The sequence below is a fragment of the Saimiri boliviensis genome, chromosome 13 (assembly GCF_048565385.1).
Source record: "Saimiri boliviensis isolate mSaiBol1 chromosome 13, mSaiBol1.pri, whole genome shotgun sequence".
NCBI classification, from domain to species: domain Eukaryota; kingdom Metazoa; phylum Chordata; class Mammalia; order Primates; family Cebidae; genus Saimiri; species Saimiri boliviensis.
The window spans coordinates 66,646,459-66,664,475 of record NC_133461.1 but is presented as its reverse complement, the minus strand read 5'-3'; the positions used below and the strand labels follow the sequence as shown (position 1 = coordinate 66,664,475).

At 43.3% G+C, this 18,017-nt stretch overlaps 1 protein-coding gene across 1 annotated transcript; it reads right to left on the bottom strand.

The window, feature by feature from the left end:
- Positions 1-14,791: 14,791 nt before the first annotated feature.
- On the bottom strand, positions 14,792-16,460 carry TXNDC2 (thioredoxin domain containing 2). The gene is made up of 2 exons (XM_039463802.2): positions 16,352-16,460; positions 14,792-16,053 (listed from the first exon to the last, which is right to left on the bottom strand). The coding sequence occupies exons 1-2, from the start codon at positions 16,458-16,460 to the stop codon at positions 14,792-14,794; spliced, it is 1,371 nt and encodes a 456-aa protein (XP_039319736.1).
- Between the last annotated feature and the right edge of the window lie 1,557 nt (positions 16,461-18,017).

Below are 18,017 nucleotides of genomic sequence, written 5' to 3'. Positions count from 1 at the left end.
AATAGAATTGTGGATTTTGAAGAATTGTAAAGCTAAATCATGAAAATGAAATCACAATTCGGGTGGGGCACAGTGGCTCATGCCTGTAATCCCAGGAGTTTGAGAAGCCAAGGCAGGTGGATCATGAGTTCAGCAGATCGAGACCATCCTGGCCAACATAATGAAACCCTTCCTCTACTAAAAATACAAAAATTAGCCAGGTGTAGTGGTGCACACCTGTAGTCCCAGCTACTCAGGAGGCTGAGGCAGGAGAATCACTTAAACTCAGGAGGCAGAGGCTGCAGTGAGCCGAGATCCTGCCACAGTGCTCCGGCCTGGGCCATGGAGCGAGACTCTGTCTTAAAAAAAAAAAAAAAAAAAAAACGGATATCACAATTCAGACACAAGTCATAGATTTAATTAAATGTATATGGATTGTTCTTGAAGTTTCTAGAGTTACATATGAAGGGCAATTATGAGGTGTGGCTTATCGCACATCAATCTTATCAGCATGGTTCGATTTCAGAAGAAACGTATTAAGCTGAAATTAGATTGTGCCCCCCAAGAAGACTTAGTAACTATGCGCTTTTGGAAATGAACATATAAATTCCAAAGCTGTTCAGCAATGTAGTGAACAATGTCTGGTCCCTGATTATACATTTTCTTTTGTGACATCATTAAGACAGAAGCTGAGTGTCACTATGAATTCTGTAAACCACCAGGCGCGGTGGCTCATGCCTGTAATTTCAGCACTTTGGGAAGCCGAGGCGGGTGGATCCCAAGATCAGGAGTTTGAGACCAACCTGACCAACATGTTGAAACCCCACCCCTCCTAAAAATACAAAAATTAGCCAGGTCTGGTGGCGGACATCTAAAATCCCAGCTACTCAGGAGGCTGAGGCAGGAGAATCGCTTGAACCCAGGAGGCAGAGGTTGCAGTGAGCCAAGATTGTGCCATTGCACTCCAGCATGGGTGACAGAGCAAAACTCCGTCTCAAAAAATAATAATAATAAATAAATAAATAAAGCTTCAGTCAGAATAATTCAGTCTGTACAGGATAATATTCTCATTGTCTTTATTACAAATGTTGAGTGATTAGCATGAGACCTATGACTTAATGTAAGCCCCATGAGAGCAGGGACCTCATGCCTTACACTGTTTACTGGCATCTCTCTAGCATCTGCAGCAGGGCCTGAGATACGGAAGCTGCTCAACATACATTTAGTTTTCTAATTTTTATTTTGAATTATAGTTAATTCCTGAACGGCATGGGTTTGAATTGTGTGGGTCCACTTACATGGAAATTTTCTTCCACCTCTTCCACCCGAGTCACCAAGACCAACCCCTCCCTTCATCCTCCTCAGCCCACTCAGCATGAAGACAATGAGGATAAAGAGCTTTACGCTGATCCATTTCCACTAAATGAATTGGAGATATAGTTTCTCTTCCTTATGATGTTCTTAATAACATCTGAGTCTCATCACCTTCCATAAATTTACTGATTTGCTAAATTATGATATGCATATGAAGGAGCCTCATTCTAGCATTCCCCTCAAAAACAGATAGGAAACTGGAGTACAATATTTGTGTCTAGCTCATTTTGCCTTTTCCTTTACAAGATACCATCAAAATACTGTTTTCCAAAGTAACTCTGACTAGTGCTTTTTTCTCCCACCCCTTCAATATGGTTATGTTATTCATTCATAACAGAATTGTAGTAAATTCATTTATACTTTAAGTATTCCAATTTTCTCCCATCCCCATTGTTTTAACCCAGGCGTCCCCAAACTTTTTACACAGGGGGCCAGTTCACTGTCCCTCAGACCATTGGAGGGCCGCCACATACTGTGCTCCTCTCACTGACCACCAATGAAAGAGGTGCCCCTTCCTGAAGTGCGGCGGGGGGCCGGATAAATGGCCTCAGGGGGCCGCATGCGGCCCTCGGGCCCGTAGTTTGGGGACGCCTGTTTTAACCACTCATCTTGGGAGTTTGAAAAGCATTAACGTGGCTCTAAGAGTCAACATTAGCGTAGTTCTGAGTATGAACATGGTTAGCAAAGTATCTCTCCCTGAATCCAGTGACCCCATTCTCAGCAATACCATTCTTTCCCGTCTGTTCTCTCCCAACACCTTTAGGTAACCAATTTCAGCTCCGGATTTACTCTTTGGCATAAGTGAGGAGATGTATGTATATTTTCTTATATAATGCACTTTTATTTTTTGAGACAAAGTCTCGCTCTGTTGCCCAGCTGGAGTGCAGTTGCATGAACCCAGCCCACTGCAGCCTCAGCCTCCTGAGCTCAAGCACTCCTATCTCGGTCGCCTGAGTAGCTGGAACCACAGGGGTGTGCCACCATGCCCTTTTTAATTTCTTGTAGCGACAGGGTCTCCCTATGTTGCCTAAGCTGTATAATGTTCATTTTTACTTGAAGTGTAGAATATTATACTCTTGTGCTTTGCTTTCTTCACTTAAGATATCCTAGACATGGGATATTGGCTAGTTGTACTAGTTGCAGTCTGTATCAGATCATAGAGCACTTCCTTGTTCTTAGAGCCACATAGTACTGCACTCAGTGGATGTTATTCAGCCACTTTCCCATATATGGGCATTTAGGCTGTCCGTAACATCTTACAGTTAACAACCAATGAGCAAGTTGCCCAAACCCTATGTCACCCACAATGGTTGCCCCAGCTCCCTGCCTCAGGTTCACACCCATGGCCACGTGGAGGGTTCTGTACAACCAGGTGGTAGAAGAGGAAAGAGCCCAAGTTTGCTTCATAAATCGGTCAGTTCAGTAGATGAATACAAGGTGCAAATATTCCTGTCTCAGGCCCACCCCACTGCACGTCTTTGTGGTGAGCAATGAATAAGCTTGTGCATATGATCTCTAAAGGGTAGAGTCCTAGAAATGGGACTTGTAATTCAAAAGGTAAGAGTATATGTGGTTTTTGTATTGACAAATTTCCTTTTTTTTTTTTTTTTGCTTTGCTTTTTCTCCCCCAGAAGCTATATGTTTCCAAGACTAGCCCTTTAAAACAAGCATATTTTTAATTCTCTTGTCTGTAGTCTGTGCTCTGAACTCCTGAGACACTATTTTGCTAGTTTCAGACTTAGAATGGACCTATTCTTTTTGGCAGTGGGAGACTTAGGATGGACCTATTCTTTTTGGCAGTGGGTTTAAATCAACCTTAGATGCCATTGCTAATTCCCTCCGTCTCCTTCCTCTGTAGTTTTTCTCATCTGTCTGTGCTCACCACATTCCATGCTAGGAATACAGCTTCGGCCAGGTGACCTACTGGGCACTGTGTTTCCTTCTTTGTGGAAGGAGATGTGAGTCTCTTTTAATCTGGAGGAGGTATCCCGGCACGCTTCTGATTACTGAACCCCTGAAAGCTTTCCTAAAGTGCCAGGTCTCTGAATCTCAACTGTCCTACCAAGACGTCTCGAATGCTGGCTACCTCTTCTTTGTCCTGCCCAATCAGCATGATGTCACCCATGTAATGCAGCACTGTAATGTTCTGCAGGATGTCCAGGCTATCTGGGTTTCTTCATACTATATGATGACAGAGGGTGGAAAAGTTCACAACACCCTGGAGCAAAACAGTCAATTAATACTGCTGTCCATTCCACATAAATAGAAACTGCTGCTCTTCAGAATAGAAAAGAGCACATTTGCCACATCAGTGGCCACATTTCATGTACCTGAGGTTTTCATAATCTGCTTTAGCAACAATACTGCTCTGTTCGGCAGCTGCAGTAGGACCACAGCTCGGTTAGGCTTGTGGCATTCTGCAATCCGGTGACTGCAAGCGTCAGACTGGCTGAGCAAATGGAGACATGATAGGAGGGACCACCACCTTGTATCCTTTGAGGCTTTGATAGGCATTAAACCCTGTGATGCAATATTGCTTTGATTTACTAATTTGGTCTGGGGGTGGGGGCAGCTTTAGAGGCTCCTACGTAGCCTTCCCTATTGTGATAGCTCCTACTCCACATACCATGGACCCAAAGAAGGTGTTATTTCACCTGCCAGGGCCCAAGAAAATGACCACTAAGTAGAAGTGGGACAAGCGAGGGGCTGATTGTACACATATAAAACATATGACTTCAGCTAGGGCTCTAAGATGGGATAGGGAAGGAACACACACGCAAGATGACATTTCAGATCTTGAGATACTCATGTCAACTAAGTTCCTGTGTCCAACAATCTTTGCAAAGTCTGGGTTTTCCCTCCTCCCCGATATATAGTAACCCAAGTAAATGGCCATAAGGCCATACTGTTCCCTTTGGAACAGTCCTGGGGGAATCATCATGGTATTTCTTTGCCATGTTATTGCTGCCTCCTTTTTCCTGGAGACTTGACTGTCTCTTCAGTCCATGAGCTCGGAATGTGAAAATTGACTTAGGTCTGGGAACTCAGCAAGGGAATTTGTAGAAACAGAGGCTGCAGGGAAGAAGAGAGGTAGGGAAAGGGAAGATGTTGACCAAAGTGTACAAAGTTTTGGTTAGACTAGAAAAATACGTTTTCGTGATCTATGGTACTGCATGATGACCACAGTTAATAATAATGTATTGCATATTTCAAAATTGCTAAAAGAATAGATTTTTTAATGTTCTTACCACAAAAAAATGGTAAGTTGGTGAGGTGATGCATGTGTTAATTAACTTGATTCAATCTTTTTTTAATGTGTATATATATATATCTCAAAAAATTACACTGTACCCAATAAATATATACAATTATCATTTGTCAATTAAAAATAATTAAAAGGCTGGGTGCAGTGGCTCATGCCTGTAATCCTAGCACTTTGGGAGGCTGAGGCAGGTGGATCACTTGAGATCAGGAGTTCGAGACCAGCCTGGCCAACATGGGGAAACACTGTCTCTACAAAAATACAAAAATTAGCTGGGTGCAGTGGTGCACACCTGTAATCCCAGCTACTGGAGAGGCTGAGACAGGAGAATCGCTTGAACCTGGGAGGCAGAGGTTGCCCAGAGCCGAGATCAGACCACTGCACTCCAGCCTAGGCAACAAGAGTAAGACTCCGTCTCAAAAAATAAATAAATTAAGAAAAAACAGAGCCGGGCGCTGTGGCTCAAGCCTGTAATCCCAGCACTTTGGGAGGCTGAGGCGGGTGGATCACGAGGTCAAGAGATCGAGACCATCCTGGTCAACATGGTGAAACCCTGTCTCTGCTAAAAATACAAAAAATTAGGTGGGCATGGTGGCACGTGCCTGTAATCCCAGCTACTCAGGAGGCTGAGGCAGGAGAATTGCCTGAACCCAGGAGGTGGAGGTTGCGGTGAGCCGAGATCGCACCATTGCACTCCAGCCTGGGTAACAAGAGTGAAACTCCGTCTCAAAAAAGAAAAAAAAGAAGGTTTGACTTTTTTTTTTTTTCCACCCCTATTAAAAGCACTAATATCCACAAGACAAGCAATAACAAATGCTGGCGAGGATATGGAGAAAATGCAACCATTGTACACTGCTGGAGATAATGTAATTTTCTTTTTTTTTACTTTAAGTTCCAGGATACATGCACAGAACATGTTGGTTTGTTACATAGGTATACATGTGCCATAGTGGTTTCCTACACCTATCTACCCGTTGTCTATGTTTTAAGGCCCCCATGCATCAGCTATTTGTCCTGATGCTTTCCCTCCCCTCGCCCCCACCTCCAACAGGCCCCAGTGTGTGCTGTTCCCCTCCCCATGTCCATGTGTTCTCATTGTTCAACTCTCACTTATGAGTGAGAACATGCGATGTTTGGTTTTCTGTTCCTGTGTTAGTTTGCTGAAGATGATGGCTTCTAGCTTCATCCATGTCCCTGAAAACACAATCTCAATCCTTTTTTATTGCATGGTGTATATGTACCACATTTTCCTTATCCAGCCTATCATTGATGGGCATTGGGTTGGTTCTATGTCTTTGCTATTTTAAATAGTGCAAACATAGTATGTCATTATAGTAGATGATTTATATTCCTTTGGGTATATACCCAGTAATGAGACTGCTGGGTAAAATGGTATTTCTGGTTCTAGATCCTTGAGGAATTGCCACACTGTCTTCCACAGCGGCTGAACTAATTTATATTCCCATCAATAGTGTAAAAGTGTTCCTATTTCTCCACATCCTCACCAGCATCTATCGTTCCTCGACCTTTCAATAATCACCATTCTGACTGTCATGAGATGGTATCTCACAATTATCATTTGTCAATTAAAAATAATTTTAAAAGAAAGCTTGATTAAAAAAAAAAAAGAAAACATACTAGAAATGCTCATTTCATACACAGGAACACATTGCCCTTAGATATATCCGAACACTGACTCCTCATTGCTATCTTGCATTTAAGCACCTTTTGCAAAAATATTTTATTCACTGGTACATTTATTTCTTAATGACTGGAACAAATTATCACAAACTGGGTGGCTTAAAACAACAGGTGTTTTCTCACAGTTCTAGAGGCCAGAAGTCCAAAATCAAGGTGTTGACAGGGCCGTGCTCCCTTGGGAATCTCCATGGGAGAATCTGTTCTTCACCTCTGGTGGCTGCTGGGAGGGAGCCTTTGTTTGTGGCCACATGGCTCCAGCTGCTGCTTCTGTCTCCACACTGCCTTCTTCTCAGTGTGTGTTGAATCTCCCATGCCTCTTGTCTGAGGACACTTGTGATGGCATTTGGATCACCCGGATAATCCAGGATTATCTCCTCATCTCAAGATCCTTAACTTAATCACGCCTGCAAAGGCTCTTTTCCTAATACAGTAACATTTACAGGTTTATAGGATTAGACCCTGATGTCTTTGGGGCCACCATTCAGCCCTCTACAACTGGTATTAATAATCTTCATGTCAGTTTAATGACTTGGTTAAAACTATCTCTGCCAAAGAACCCAAGGTGCAGAAATGTTATTATTTATTTATTTAGACACAGGGTCTCACTCTGTTGCCCAGACTGGAGTGCAGTGGTTTGATCTCAGCTCACCACAACCTCCACCTGCTGGGCTCAAGCAGTTCTCCTGCCTCAGCTTCCCGAGTAGCTGGGTCTACAGGTGCATGCCACCAGGCCCAGTTAATTTTTCTTTTTTGGTAGGTGAGAGTTTCACTCTTGTTGCCCAGGCTGGAGTATAGTGGAGCAATCCCAGTTCACTGCAACCTCCCCTTCCCGGTTCAAGCGATTCTCCTGCCTCAGCCTTTCAAGTAGCTGGGATTACAGGTGCCCAACACCACACCCAGATAATTTTTTTTTTTTCTTGGTATATTTAGTGGAGACGGGGTTTTGCCATGTTGGCCAGGCTGGTCTCGAACTCCAGACCTCAGGTGATCCTCCCACCTCGGCTTCCCAAAGTGCTGGGATTATAGGCGTGAGACACTGGGCTTGGCCAGAAACATAGTCTTTTGAAAAGCTGGTCTCAGTTCCAAGTGGTATATGTTACCTATGTCTTCCCAACTTCTCAGAGAAGTCTGCCCTTCCCACCCAGGTCAGTGAGTGGATTAGATATTTGGTTCTTAAGATATGTTTTTGTCTTTGTCAGCCAGGCTCAGTGGCTCACACCTGTAATCCAAGCACTTTGGGAGGCTGAGGCCAGCAGATCACTTGAGGTCAGGAGTCCAAGACCAGTCTGGCCAACATGGTGAAACCCCATCTCTACAGATGGAAGGTGCCTGTAATCCCAGCTACTCAGAAGGCAGAAGGCAGAAGGCTGAACCCAGGCTGAACCCGGGAGGGGGAAGTTGCTGTGAACCGAGATTTCACCATTGCACTCCAGCCTGGGCAACAAAAGCGAAACTCTGTAACACACACACACACACACACACACACACACACACACACACAAGTGTAGGGTCCAGCCCTACAGGGTCTTGTGAGCCCCTCCCTGCTGTTGTGGAGATGAGAAACTGTAGAAATAAAAGACACAAGACACAGAGATAGAGAAAAGAGAGTTTGGGCCTGGGGATCCACTGCCAGCCAAAGCTCGGAGTCTGGCAATGGCCCAGAGTGCCTAGATGCTCTGACTTTTATTGAGTACAAAGCTGGGGGCAGGGTAGGTAGGGTGTGGCATTGGTGGTCAGTGATAAGGTCAAGTACATCACATGTCATGTAGGTAGGGTCCCAGGACTTTCAGGGAGCCGAGATGAAGTAAGGAACATAATGCATCAGCACTATTCCATACTTGTTAAAGAACAAAGACATTACGATTTATGTTACTTTTACTGATTATCTCTTCTAAGAAAAAAGGAACCAGGTGCACCGCTCCTCCACCCTTTCATCAGTGGTGGTCCCAGGTCACTCTTCCTCTGCTTTCCATACCTTCCGTATGTCATCTCACCCCCAACCCATCTCATCTCCACACGCAGCAACCAGATTCTGACTCATACCCACTGATTCCCCAATGGTTTTGAAGTCCCCTCATGGTTTCTTGCGCCTCAACCTCATTGTTTCATTTTCAGCTTCTTGCTTCCTCTGCTGCCTGGGATGAGAGGGACCCCTACTCTCAGCCCCCCTGACCTTAAGGAACTCCCCATTCCTTTGCTGATCAGCTCAACCACTGTTCCTCCTGGAGAGGGGAGATTTGGACGTGTTTCACCTGAATTGTTAAAAAGAAATGTAATCTTCATTCAGGGAGGTAAAACTAGGGTTATCAAGACCTCGTGGTTAAGCAAGTAAATAAAGTATAGAAGAATCCTAAGAATTAGATGATAATTTATTAATTTTAATTCAGAATAGAGGAGTTTTCAGTTTTGCATTCACCTGCAAACAGTTTTCCTAGAGGACGCCTGTGAAATCTGAATATTCATTGCATTTGAAACAGTCTGTCTATGGGCTATGTAGGGCTCACTGCTGTAGCAGTTGCTTTTCTGACATGCATTGATCTTTCTGCCTTCAACCTGAATATCAATAATAAACATGAGTAGCATTTGAACTACACATAATAAATCTTGGTCTTTAATTTTAAACATGTAAGGAAAGAATAAGTGCCATAGGCGGGCCTGAAGAGGATGAATGATGACCACCGGTATCCAACTTAAGTAACTACCAACATTATTTTAGCATGTTTATGTCTGACATATACATATATAAAAATAGCAATCCAAAATAAAGTAGGATTATAATTTGGATTTATAAATACCTTTTTTAAAAAAACCTTCAAATGCCAAAACAAATGGAGATTATCTGAAAGTAAGTATGAGTAATTTTAACCTCACAGTAAGAAATCAAAGTAATTAGGGAATGAACATAGGGTGGAAATCATCAAAATCCTTTACTGGGCTGGGTGAGGTGGCTCACACCTGTAATCTAATCCCAACACTTCGGGAACCCAAGGCAGAGGATCATGAGCCCAGGAGTCTGAGACTAGCCTGGGCAATATAGTGAAACCTCACCTTAAAAAAAAAATAGCCGGGCATAGTGGCAGGCACGTGTAGTCCCACCTACTTGAGAGGCTGAGGCAGGAGGATCACTTGAGTCTGGGAGGCTGAGGCTGCAATGAGCCATGGTCATGCCACTGCACTTCAGCCTGGACAACATATGAGACACTGTCACAAAAAAAAAAAAAAAAAAAAAAAAAAAATTCAGCCTGGTGTGGTGGCGATGCTTATAATCCCAGCGCTTTGGGATCCCAAGGCAAGAGAATCATTTTATCTCAGGAGTTCAATCGAGACCAGCCTGAGCAACACAGTAGGACCTCATCTCCACTAAAAATTTTTTAAAATTAGCCAGATGTGGTGGTGTGCGCCTATAGTCCCAGCTACTCGAGAGGCCAAGGTGGGAGGTTCGCTGGAGCCCAGGTGATTGAGGCTGTAGTGAGTTATGATCATGCCACTGCACTCCACCTGGGTGACAGAGCAAGACCCTGTCTAAAAAAAAAAAAATCCATTAAGGTTGAACTGCTCTCAAATTCCAGTTATTTAGCTGCTTCTGATAACATGACAATACATTACAGTCTGGCCATGTTAACTGGTATGACTTAAAGGAAGTCTTTCTTAAAACCTTCTCTGAGAGGCGACTAGCCTCCTCTGCCCTTTCTAAACTAAGAATCAGTAGCTAACTGGTGACTTTCTCGTGTATTTTCCTAAGGTCAGTGAAAGATATTGATCTATGAGTCATTAGAATTGCATTTAACTTTGTCTTTTAAACACCAAGGTTTTGAGGCTTTCATAGGGCAGGGAGAGAGAAGCAGCATTTTGTTTTGTTTTGTTTTCACCCTTTCTCAATACCTATCAGAAAGGTGCCTCTCCAGAGATCAGAGAACTTTTAGTTTTCTAAACCAGGAATTCATGAAAACAGCATTAAGGTCAGCAGAAACGTAACTTACGAGGACAACCTTACTCTTCCTTGTCCTTCTCCATGCCATATCTGCCTCTTACTTGAAATTACCATCTTAACCTAAATAAAGATGACCCTCAACTTGTGTAAACATAATATACACTTCAAATCAATATGTAGCAGGACGATCACATTTTCTTTTCCATTGTTTTCACAATCCACTTTTCTACATTTCAACTACTACCTGTCAATACTGGCCCTAACTTTTTCCTATTTACCGTTTTCTATCATTAACTTCTTCATTTTTCTATAAATTATCTTCTTTCCATTCTGGAGTTTGAAATTTTTGATTTCCTTAAAACTTTAGACTACAGCCTTGAGTTTTATCTGACTCCGTGATATCTACATCCAAATATTTGTCATTGTTGCACTGGGTCTCTATTTTCATGTGGGTATTAAAGGATCTCGTGGTTCAAGTGCCATTATTATTTCAAAACTTGCAGCCTAACTTTTCTTTTTATCTCTTGGTTTGCTTTGTTTTTTAGTTAACTTTTATCTCCATAGAGTGTAGCATTTCACAGTTCTCTTACAAGTTCTGGGAAACTTAAAAATCTGCCAAAAATCACTATAGAATTCTAAGTAACAACATACCATAACTTTCTAGTATTTGCTGAATGTAAATTATTTGAAATACCATTTGAGTCTCAAAAAGACAGAAGTGTTGAACACTAAAGGCATAGTTTATGAATAACCAGATTGTTCATATTTAGAGAAAAACATGTTTCAAAAGCATCACTTAGAAGAACAGACCCCAGAACTATCACACCCTGTTTATATCCTTTTCCTTTCTTTCTTTCTCTCTTTCTCTGTTTTCTTTCTTGAGGCAGAGTCTTGCTCTGTTACTCAGGCTGGAGTGCAATGGCATGATCTCAGCTCACTGCAGTCTCCACCTCCCAGGTTCAAGCAATTCTTGTGCCTCAGCCTCCCGAGTAGCTGGGATTACAGGCACTCACCGCCAAACCCAGCTTATTTTTGTATTTTTAGTAGAGACGGGGTTTCAGCAATTTGGCCACACTCATCTATTGTCCAGGCTGGTCTCAAACTCCTGACCTGGTGATCCGCCCACCTTGGCCTCCCAAAGTGTTGGGGTTACAGGCATAAGCCACCACCATGCCCAGCCATCCTTTGAATCTTTCTAAGCATTCACTCATCAGATTTCACAGTCTCTTTTGATTTATATCTCATATGCCAACATTAGCAAAAGTTACTTACTATCATAAGATCATTTTTCATTTGAATAAGGCACAGATAACTATTTAGTTTTAAGGCTGGATAGTTGCAGATTCAAGGAAACCAGGTTGGATGAAAGTGAAATGAGAAGATGTGTTTAAAAGGAACTTGATAAATGCATAGCCTCTTCTTATTGGGTTTGGTATTTCATGGGGATTTATAAGTGAGATAAGGGTGATTCTGAACATATTCTCCATATTCTTAATGTGGTATCTTGGTTTAATGTTGAGTGCTGAAATGCCATCCCTTGCAATCTATGTGTCTGACTACAGACAGATCTTCCTCCCTCCCATTGCCATGGTAATCCACTCAGCTCCTGAGGCTTGGGACTGACCCTGCTCTGAGTGTGCACAAGTGACCAAACCTGACCAGTCAGGAGCCCTTCAACTCTTCCAAATACACAGAGTGGTTCAGGGATTGGTGCATGGTACAGCCAATCAGAGTCTTTCCTGTGACTTTTGTTGGGATTATCAGGAGACAGGCTCACCTTTTTATCTGTGATTATGAGCCACGGAAGCAACTGATGATAAAATCAAGATGAACAGGAGAGCTAAGAGGTAGAAAACTGTGTTCTGATGTTGTTTGAATCCCTGAATCTACCTTAAGTAGTTGATCTCCTTAGAATTTCCATTTTCAAGATTCAGTACCCTCTCATTTTTGCCAGAGCAGGTTTGAGTTGGGCTTTTGTCAGTCACAATGAAAAAATGAATATATATCACAATGAAAAAATGAATATATCAGCTACCCCATAACACCCATGATCACTTACATAGTTCATCTCCAAACAGAAGAACTTCTGATTTGGTCTGTTCTTAGACCATTTGTAATCTGAAGCCTAGAAGGCCCAAAATGCGCAACTGGAATACAGAAACTCTGGATAAGGCCGGCATTAGGAGGCTCTGCCAGAACACCTTGAGCTTGGGCCATTCACCTACTCCCCCTTGCTCAGGCTTCCCAGATTTTGTATTTTCTAGCAGTTGTTTGTGTTCCCCGGCAGTATCTAAACAGTTGGAGTCTTCAAAGTATTCCATTGATTGTTTTTTCTTTTTGTATATAAAGTAATCAGGATAAAACAAAATGAGAATTAAAGAAAAAAATATTCTCACACAGAGACAGGCAGTGACAACACATTGTGCCTTTTGTCCAATTTAAATAGAGATAATTCTGTTTTTAGTATTTTAACCTGCTTTTTATTTTCTTATGTTCATTTCTCAGTGAATTTGTTTGTTGTTGTTCTTGTTGTTTTGAGACAGAATCTCTCTCTATTGCCCAGGCTGGAGTGCAGTGGCACTATCTCAGCTCACTGCAACCTCTGTCTCCTGGGTTCAAGCGACTCTCCTGCCTCAGCCTCCCGAGTAGCTGGGATTACAGGCACGTGCCATCATGCCAAGCTAATTTTTGTATTTTTAGTAGAGATGGGGTTTCACCATGTTGGCCAAGCTGGTCTCAAACCTCTGACCTCAGGTGATCCGCCTGCCCAGTCCCAGTCTTGAACTCAAGATAGGGATTGCAACTCAGCTGGCTATGTGAAGAAGCCAGCCAGGTTCTGCAGCAGAAGACTGGAGAGAGTGTGCCCTATCAGATGGAGGCAGCTGCCACTCAGACCCCAAGGTTAGATTGGTTTTCTTGAGATAAAGCAAGCCTGGATTGCCAGATCTTACAATGTTTCAAGAAAAGCTAGACATCTAGATTAAAAAAAAAAAAATCCAAATTTTTTTTTTTTTTTAAAGATGCCGTTTCACCATATTGGTTAGGCTGGTCTTGAACTCCCGAACTCAGGCGATCCACCTGTCTCGGCCTCCAAAGTGCTTGGATTACAGGAGTGAGCCACCACGCCCGGCCCCGATGTTTTAAATGTTGGCAATGAATTCGAATTTAAAAAAACCTCTGGACCAGCAAAAAGTAAAATGGTGACTGCCAGAGAGTGGGGGAAGGGGCAACAGGGAATTGTTCAGTGTTGTTAAGTTTCAGCTTCATCAATGAGTAAGTTCCATGGATCTGCTGTGCGACGTCATGACACTAGTTTAAGTAACAGTACTGGACACTTAAAAATGTGTTAGGAGAGTAGATCTGTTAAGTGCTCTAACCATGACAGTAATAACAATAAAGCACAGTGATACAAGAAAACTTCTGGAGGCAATCAAGGTGTTAATTACTTTGATGGTGGAGATGGTAATCAACAGCATATGCCACACGTCCAAACTCATCCAACTCTCTCCATTAAACATGTGCAGTTCTTTGTATATCAGTTATATCTAATAAAGCTGATTTTATTCATTTTAAAAAACCCACTCTCGACTAAGCCTCCATCTATGGTTTAGACCTGGGCCTTTGGATTTACAGACATCTGGGGCTCCCTAAGTTGTCCAAACAAGACTCTGGTAGCACCATGATTAGGTTAATTCATTAAAGTCTTGGCCTATATGTCTAAGCTGGTAGAGTCATGTTAAAGATGAGTTTGTTCAATATTGAAAACAAGAACCAATTCAAGTTAAAAAGTCAGAGGAAGGTCTAGATATTAGGAACCCAGTAACCAGGGAGACAAACCAGAAACTCTGCCATCAGGGCATGATGTCATAATGGCAGAAAAGATCCGGAGGACTTCAACTTCTGAGAAACCTAAGTTCTGAGCTTTTGTCTCAGATTTTGTGAGCATAGATTATAGTAGATAGAGCCCTGGACTTGAAATCTGGAAGCAGCATTGATCTCATTCTGTCACCAACAAATCAGATCTTGGACAACCCACTGAATTTCCCAAGGCCTCTAAGCACTCCTGGCTCAAGAAGGAGGTTAGCTGAGATGTGAATCTTTCAAATTCCTTATTTCCAAAAATATCTTATTAGAATCCCCAAAGATATGTGAGCGTGAGAAAAGAAGTTTCTATTCATTTTTCAGTCATGCACCTCTACAGAAAAATTATCTAAATTTTCAGTCTTGCTGCAAATACTAAATAGCGGACTTTTCAAGGGCAAGTGAAACATAAATACATATCAAGATTGAAAAATAGGAGACAGTGGGACTTACCAATCTTCATCAGAGGAATTTCTAATTTTACACTCTCCAACCAAAAGAAACATAGTCACAATGTACCTTAATGCTTGGATTGTTTTTTGAAAAGGGTAGAATTAATATTACCATGTACAAGCAGTGCCATTTGGACATACATTTTTGTTATACCTGATCTTTTTTTGCAAACAATAAAAAAGAACTCAAAAGCTATAAACATCTGACTGTCTACAATGCAGAATGCATGTTTACTTTAATTCTGCAACGGCTGCTTCGAGTTTTTCCTTAAGGGCGCCACAAAACTCGTCCACCTTTTCTTCTTTTTTATAAAACTGAAAGGTTGGAACACGCATGACAGCACAGTCTCTCACCACCTCCTCACAGTCATCAGCATCCACCTCCAGGAACACCACGTCCTCGTGCTTCACAGATAGGGCATGGAAGAATGGTCTGATGGTCCTGCAGGGCCCACACCACGTGGCTGAGAAGTCCACAGCTACCAGCTTCTGCCCAGCCTCCTTCAATGCTGCCTCAAAGTCCTCCTTGCTCAGGATCATTTTCACCATGTCCCCCTCCAGGGACTCAGTTGTTTCTTCTTCAGGCTTTAGGATGTCAGCCTCCTTGGGCTGGATGGCTTCTTCTGGGGACTTAGGGATGTCACCCTCCTTAGGATGGATGGCTCCTTCTGGGGACTTGGGGATGTCACCCTCCTTAGGCTGGATGGCTTCTTCTGGGAACTTGGAGATGTCACCCTCTTTGGGCTGGATGGCCTCTTTGGGGGACTTGGTGATGTCACTTTCCTTGGCCTGGATGGTTTCTTCTGGGAACTTGGTGATATCACTTTCCTTGGCCTGGATGGTTTCTTCTGGGGATTTGGGGATGTCACCTTCCTTGGCCTGGACGGTTTCTTCTGGGGATTTGGGGATGTCACCTTCCTTGGCCTGGACGGTTTCTTCTGGGGATTTGGGAATGTCACCTTCCTTGGCCTGGATGGTTTCTTCTGGGGTCTTGGGCTGGCTGGGCTTCACTGAGGACTTGGGAATACTGCCTAGCTTGGGCTGGATGGGTTTTGCTAAGGACTTGGGAATAGTACCCAGCTTGGGCTGGATGGGTTTTGCTGAGGACTTGGGGATAGTGCCCAGCTTGGGCTGGATGTGTTTTGCTGAGGACTTGCGGATGTCACCCTCCTTGGGCTGAATGGCTTCTTCTGAGGACTTGGGGAGGTCATTCTTGGATTGGATGGTTTCTTCTGGGGACTTGCAGATGTCACCCACCTTGGGCTGCCTGGTTTCTTCTGGGGACTTGGGGATGTCATCCTGCTTGGGCTGGCTGGTGTTTGCTGAGGACTCGGGTAAGTCATTGCCTTGCTGTGGGGTGTCGGACTCCTCTATGGGCATGTGGAACGTGTGGCTGACCGTGGGGAGAAAGACCTTCTCTTTTGCCTGGGCTGTGTCCAAGAAGTCTAGGGCCAGGAGAGGCACATTGCTGGACAAGACTTGTAATGAACTTTCTGTACCCAAAAAAAAAAAAAAAAGTAAATAAATAAAATAGAAATGCAAAAGAAGAACCTAACAAATTATTATCATACCCCAAGGAAACTGATGTCACTCTTAGAGATCACGAATGAATTCTGATGAATGATGTATTAATCTGAATAACTCATTCAATAGTAGGTCAAACAGCGTGTGATTACATGTATGTTCTGTGTACATATTCTTAAACCACAATTTTCCCTTCTTGGTTCAACACCCTGCCCACTCCCTAACTGCAGATGTCTTTAAGGCAACCCTCTTTCCGTCCCCACTTACCATTAGCGTCACCTTCATTTGTTTCTTCCTTAGTGCCCAGCCTCATTTCTGGTTTTCCAGGGGCTCCAGGTGTAACACTTTCCATTACTAGTTCCTTGTCTATATCCATTCCTGATCCTTCATAGATGCCTGATAATAAAGGCCGTTCCCTCCAACTTTTTCCAAGCTATCCATCCTAACATCAAAATATGAGTAAAACTTATATTTGGGCAGCACGTTGCAGTTGGTTTCCCTCTCTGTATTAACAACAGTGATATTTAAGAGCTTCACGGTGGCTGCCCTGTGCTGAGGCTGGGGCTATGGATTCACTGACATCATTTCCTGTAACACAACAAACCACTGAGGTCAGAATCATTATGATGAGCACCTTACACATGAGAAGTTATGTACCTCACCCAAGGTCACAAAGCTAGGGTGAGGGCAGGATGCAAAGCCCATGCTCTGCACTATGAGGCTGTGCTGGACTGCTTGCCACAAGTCCCGTCCATACTGGGTTCTCAAACAAGTCCCATTCAAACTGAGTCCTGTGAACCAACCTTCTGATCATCTCCCTCCAGGATCCCCAGCTCCAGCTTTCTCTTTATGACTCACCCATTGTGACTAGCTTCCACGTATCTCCTTGGAACCATTTAGCCTCCTCTGCAAAGTGCCCATGATGTCAAATGTTCAGTTCCTGCCAGACAGCCCCCCTTCCCATCCCAGGCCCACCAACTCAGCCTGTGCTCTCCCTGGTGCTGACACATCCAAGTACACGGCTCTTCCAGCCTTTACATGCAGAAGAACAACCTCTTTGTGAATAATCCTGGTTCTATAAGCCACATCTGCCCCATCCTGTGGAATGGGATGCCAAATGCCTGTTCCTCGGGGAGATTTATTTGATCAGTTCAGGACCTCTAGCTCGTTTTCCACCTTCACTCTGCACAGCAAGCACATCCAGTCCGAGGTGGGATGCAACAGTGTGGAATTTTGCCTTCTCTACATATACTTTGAACAAATCCTCATATGTTTAAGTTTCACCCCAACAATATACGTGTTGAAAGTGGTCAGACATGGTGGCTCACACCTGTAATCCCAGTACTTTGAGAGGCCAAGGTGAGAGGATTTCTTGAGCCTAGGGGTTCGAGACCAGCCTGGGCAACATGGCGAAACCCCATCTCTACAAAAAATATAAAAACTAGCCAGGCATGGTAGCGCACACCTGTCTGAGCTTCTCAGGAAGCTGAGGTGGGAGACTTCCTTGAGCCAGGGAGTTCAAGGTTACAGTGAGCCGTGATCACTATATTACACTCCAGCCTGGGCAACAGAGCAAGGCCCCATCTCTAAAAACTAAAAATAAAAGTGTTGAAATCTTGTCAATAGGAACCTCGAAACGTCTAGTGGCAATGGTTCAATTATCTGGATTTTTATACCAAAACATGTTTTACTAAGGAGGAGAGAGACCATTGCTAAGGCAAATCCATAGTTCCTTTTTTTTCTTTGAGACAGTCTTTCCCCATCACCTAGGCTGGAGTGCAGTGGCACAATCTTGGCTCACTGCAACCTCTGCCTCCTGGGTTCAAACAATTCTCTTGCCTCAGCCTCTCAGGTAGCTGGGATTATAGGCATGCACCACCATGCCCAGCTAATTTTTGTATTTTTTTAGTAGAGACAAGTTTTCACCATGTTG

What these genes read in the sequence shown, in the direction of transcription:
- TXNDC2 (XM_039463802.2), bottom strand. Translation starts at nt 16,460, where the DNA reads ATGGATATAGACAAGGAACTAGTAATGGAAAGTGTTACACCTGGAGCC. An exon ending in AAATGAAGGTGACGCTAATG is followed by an intron (nt 16,054 to 16,351) that starts GTAAGTGGGGAC and finishes TTTTGGGTACAG; the next exon opens with AAAGTTCATTACAAGTCTTG.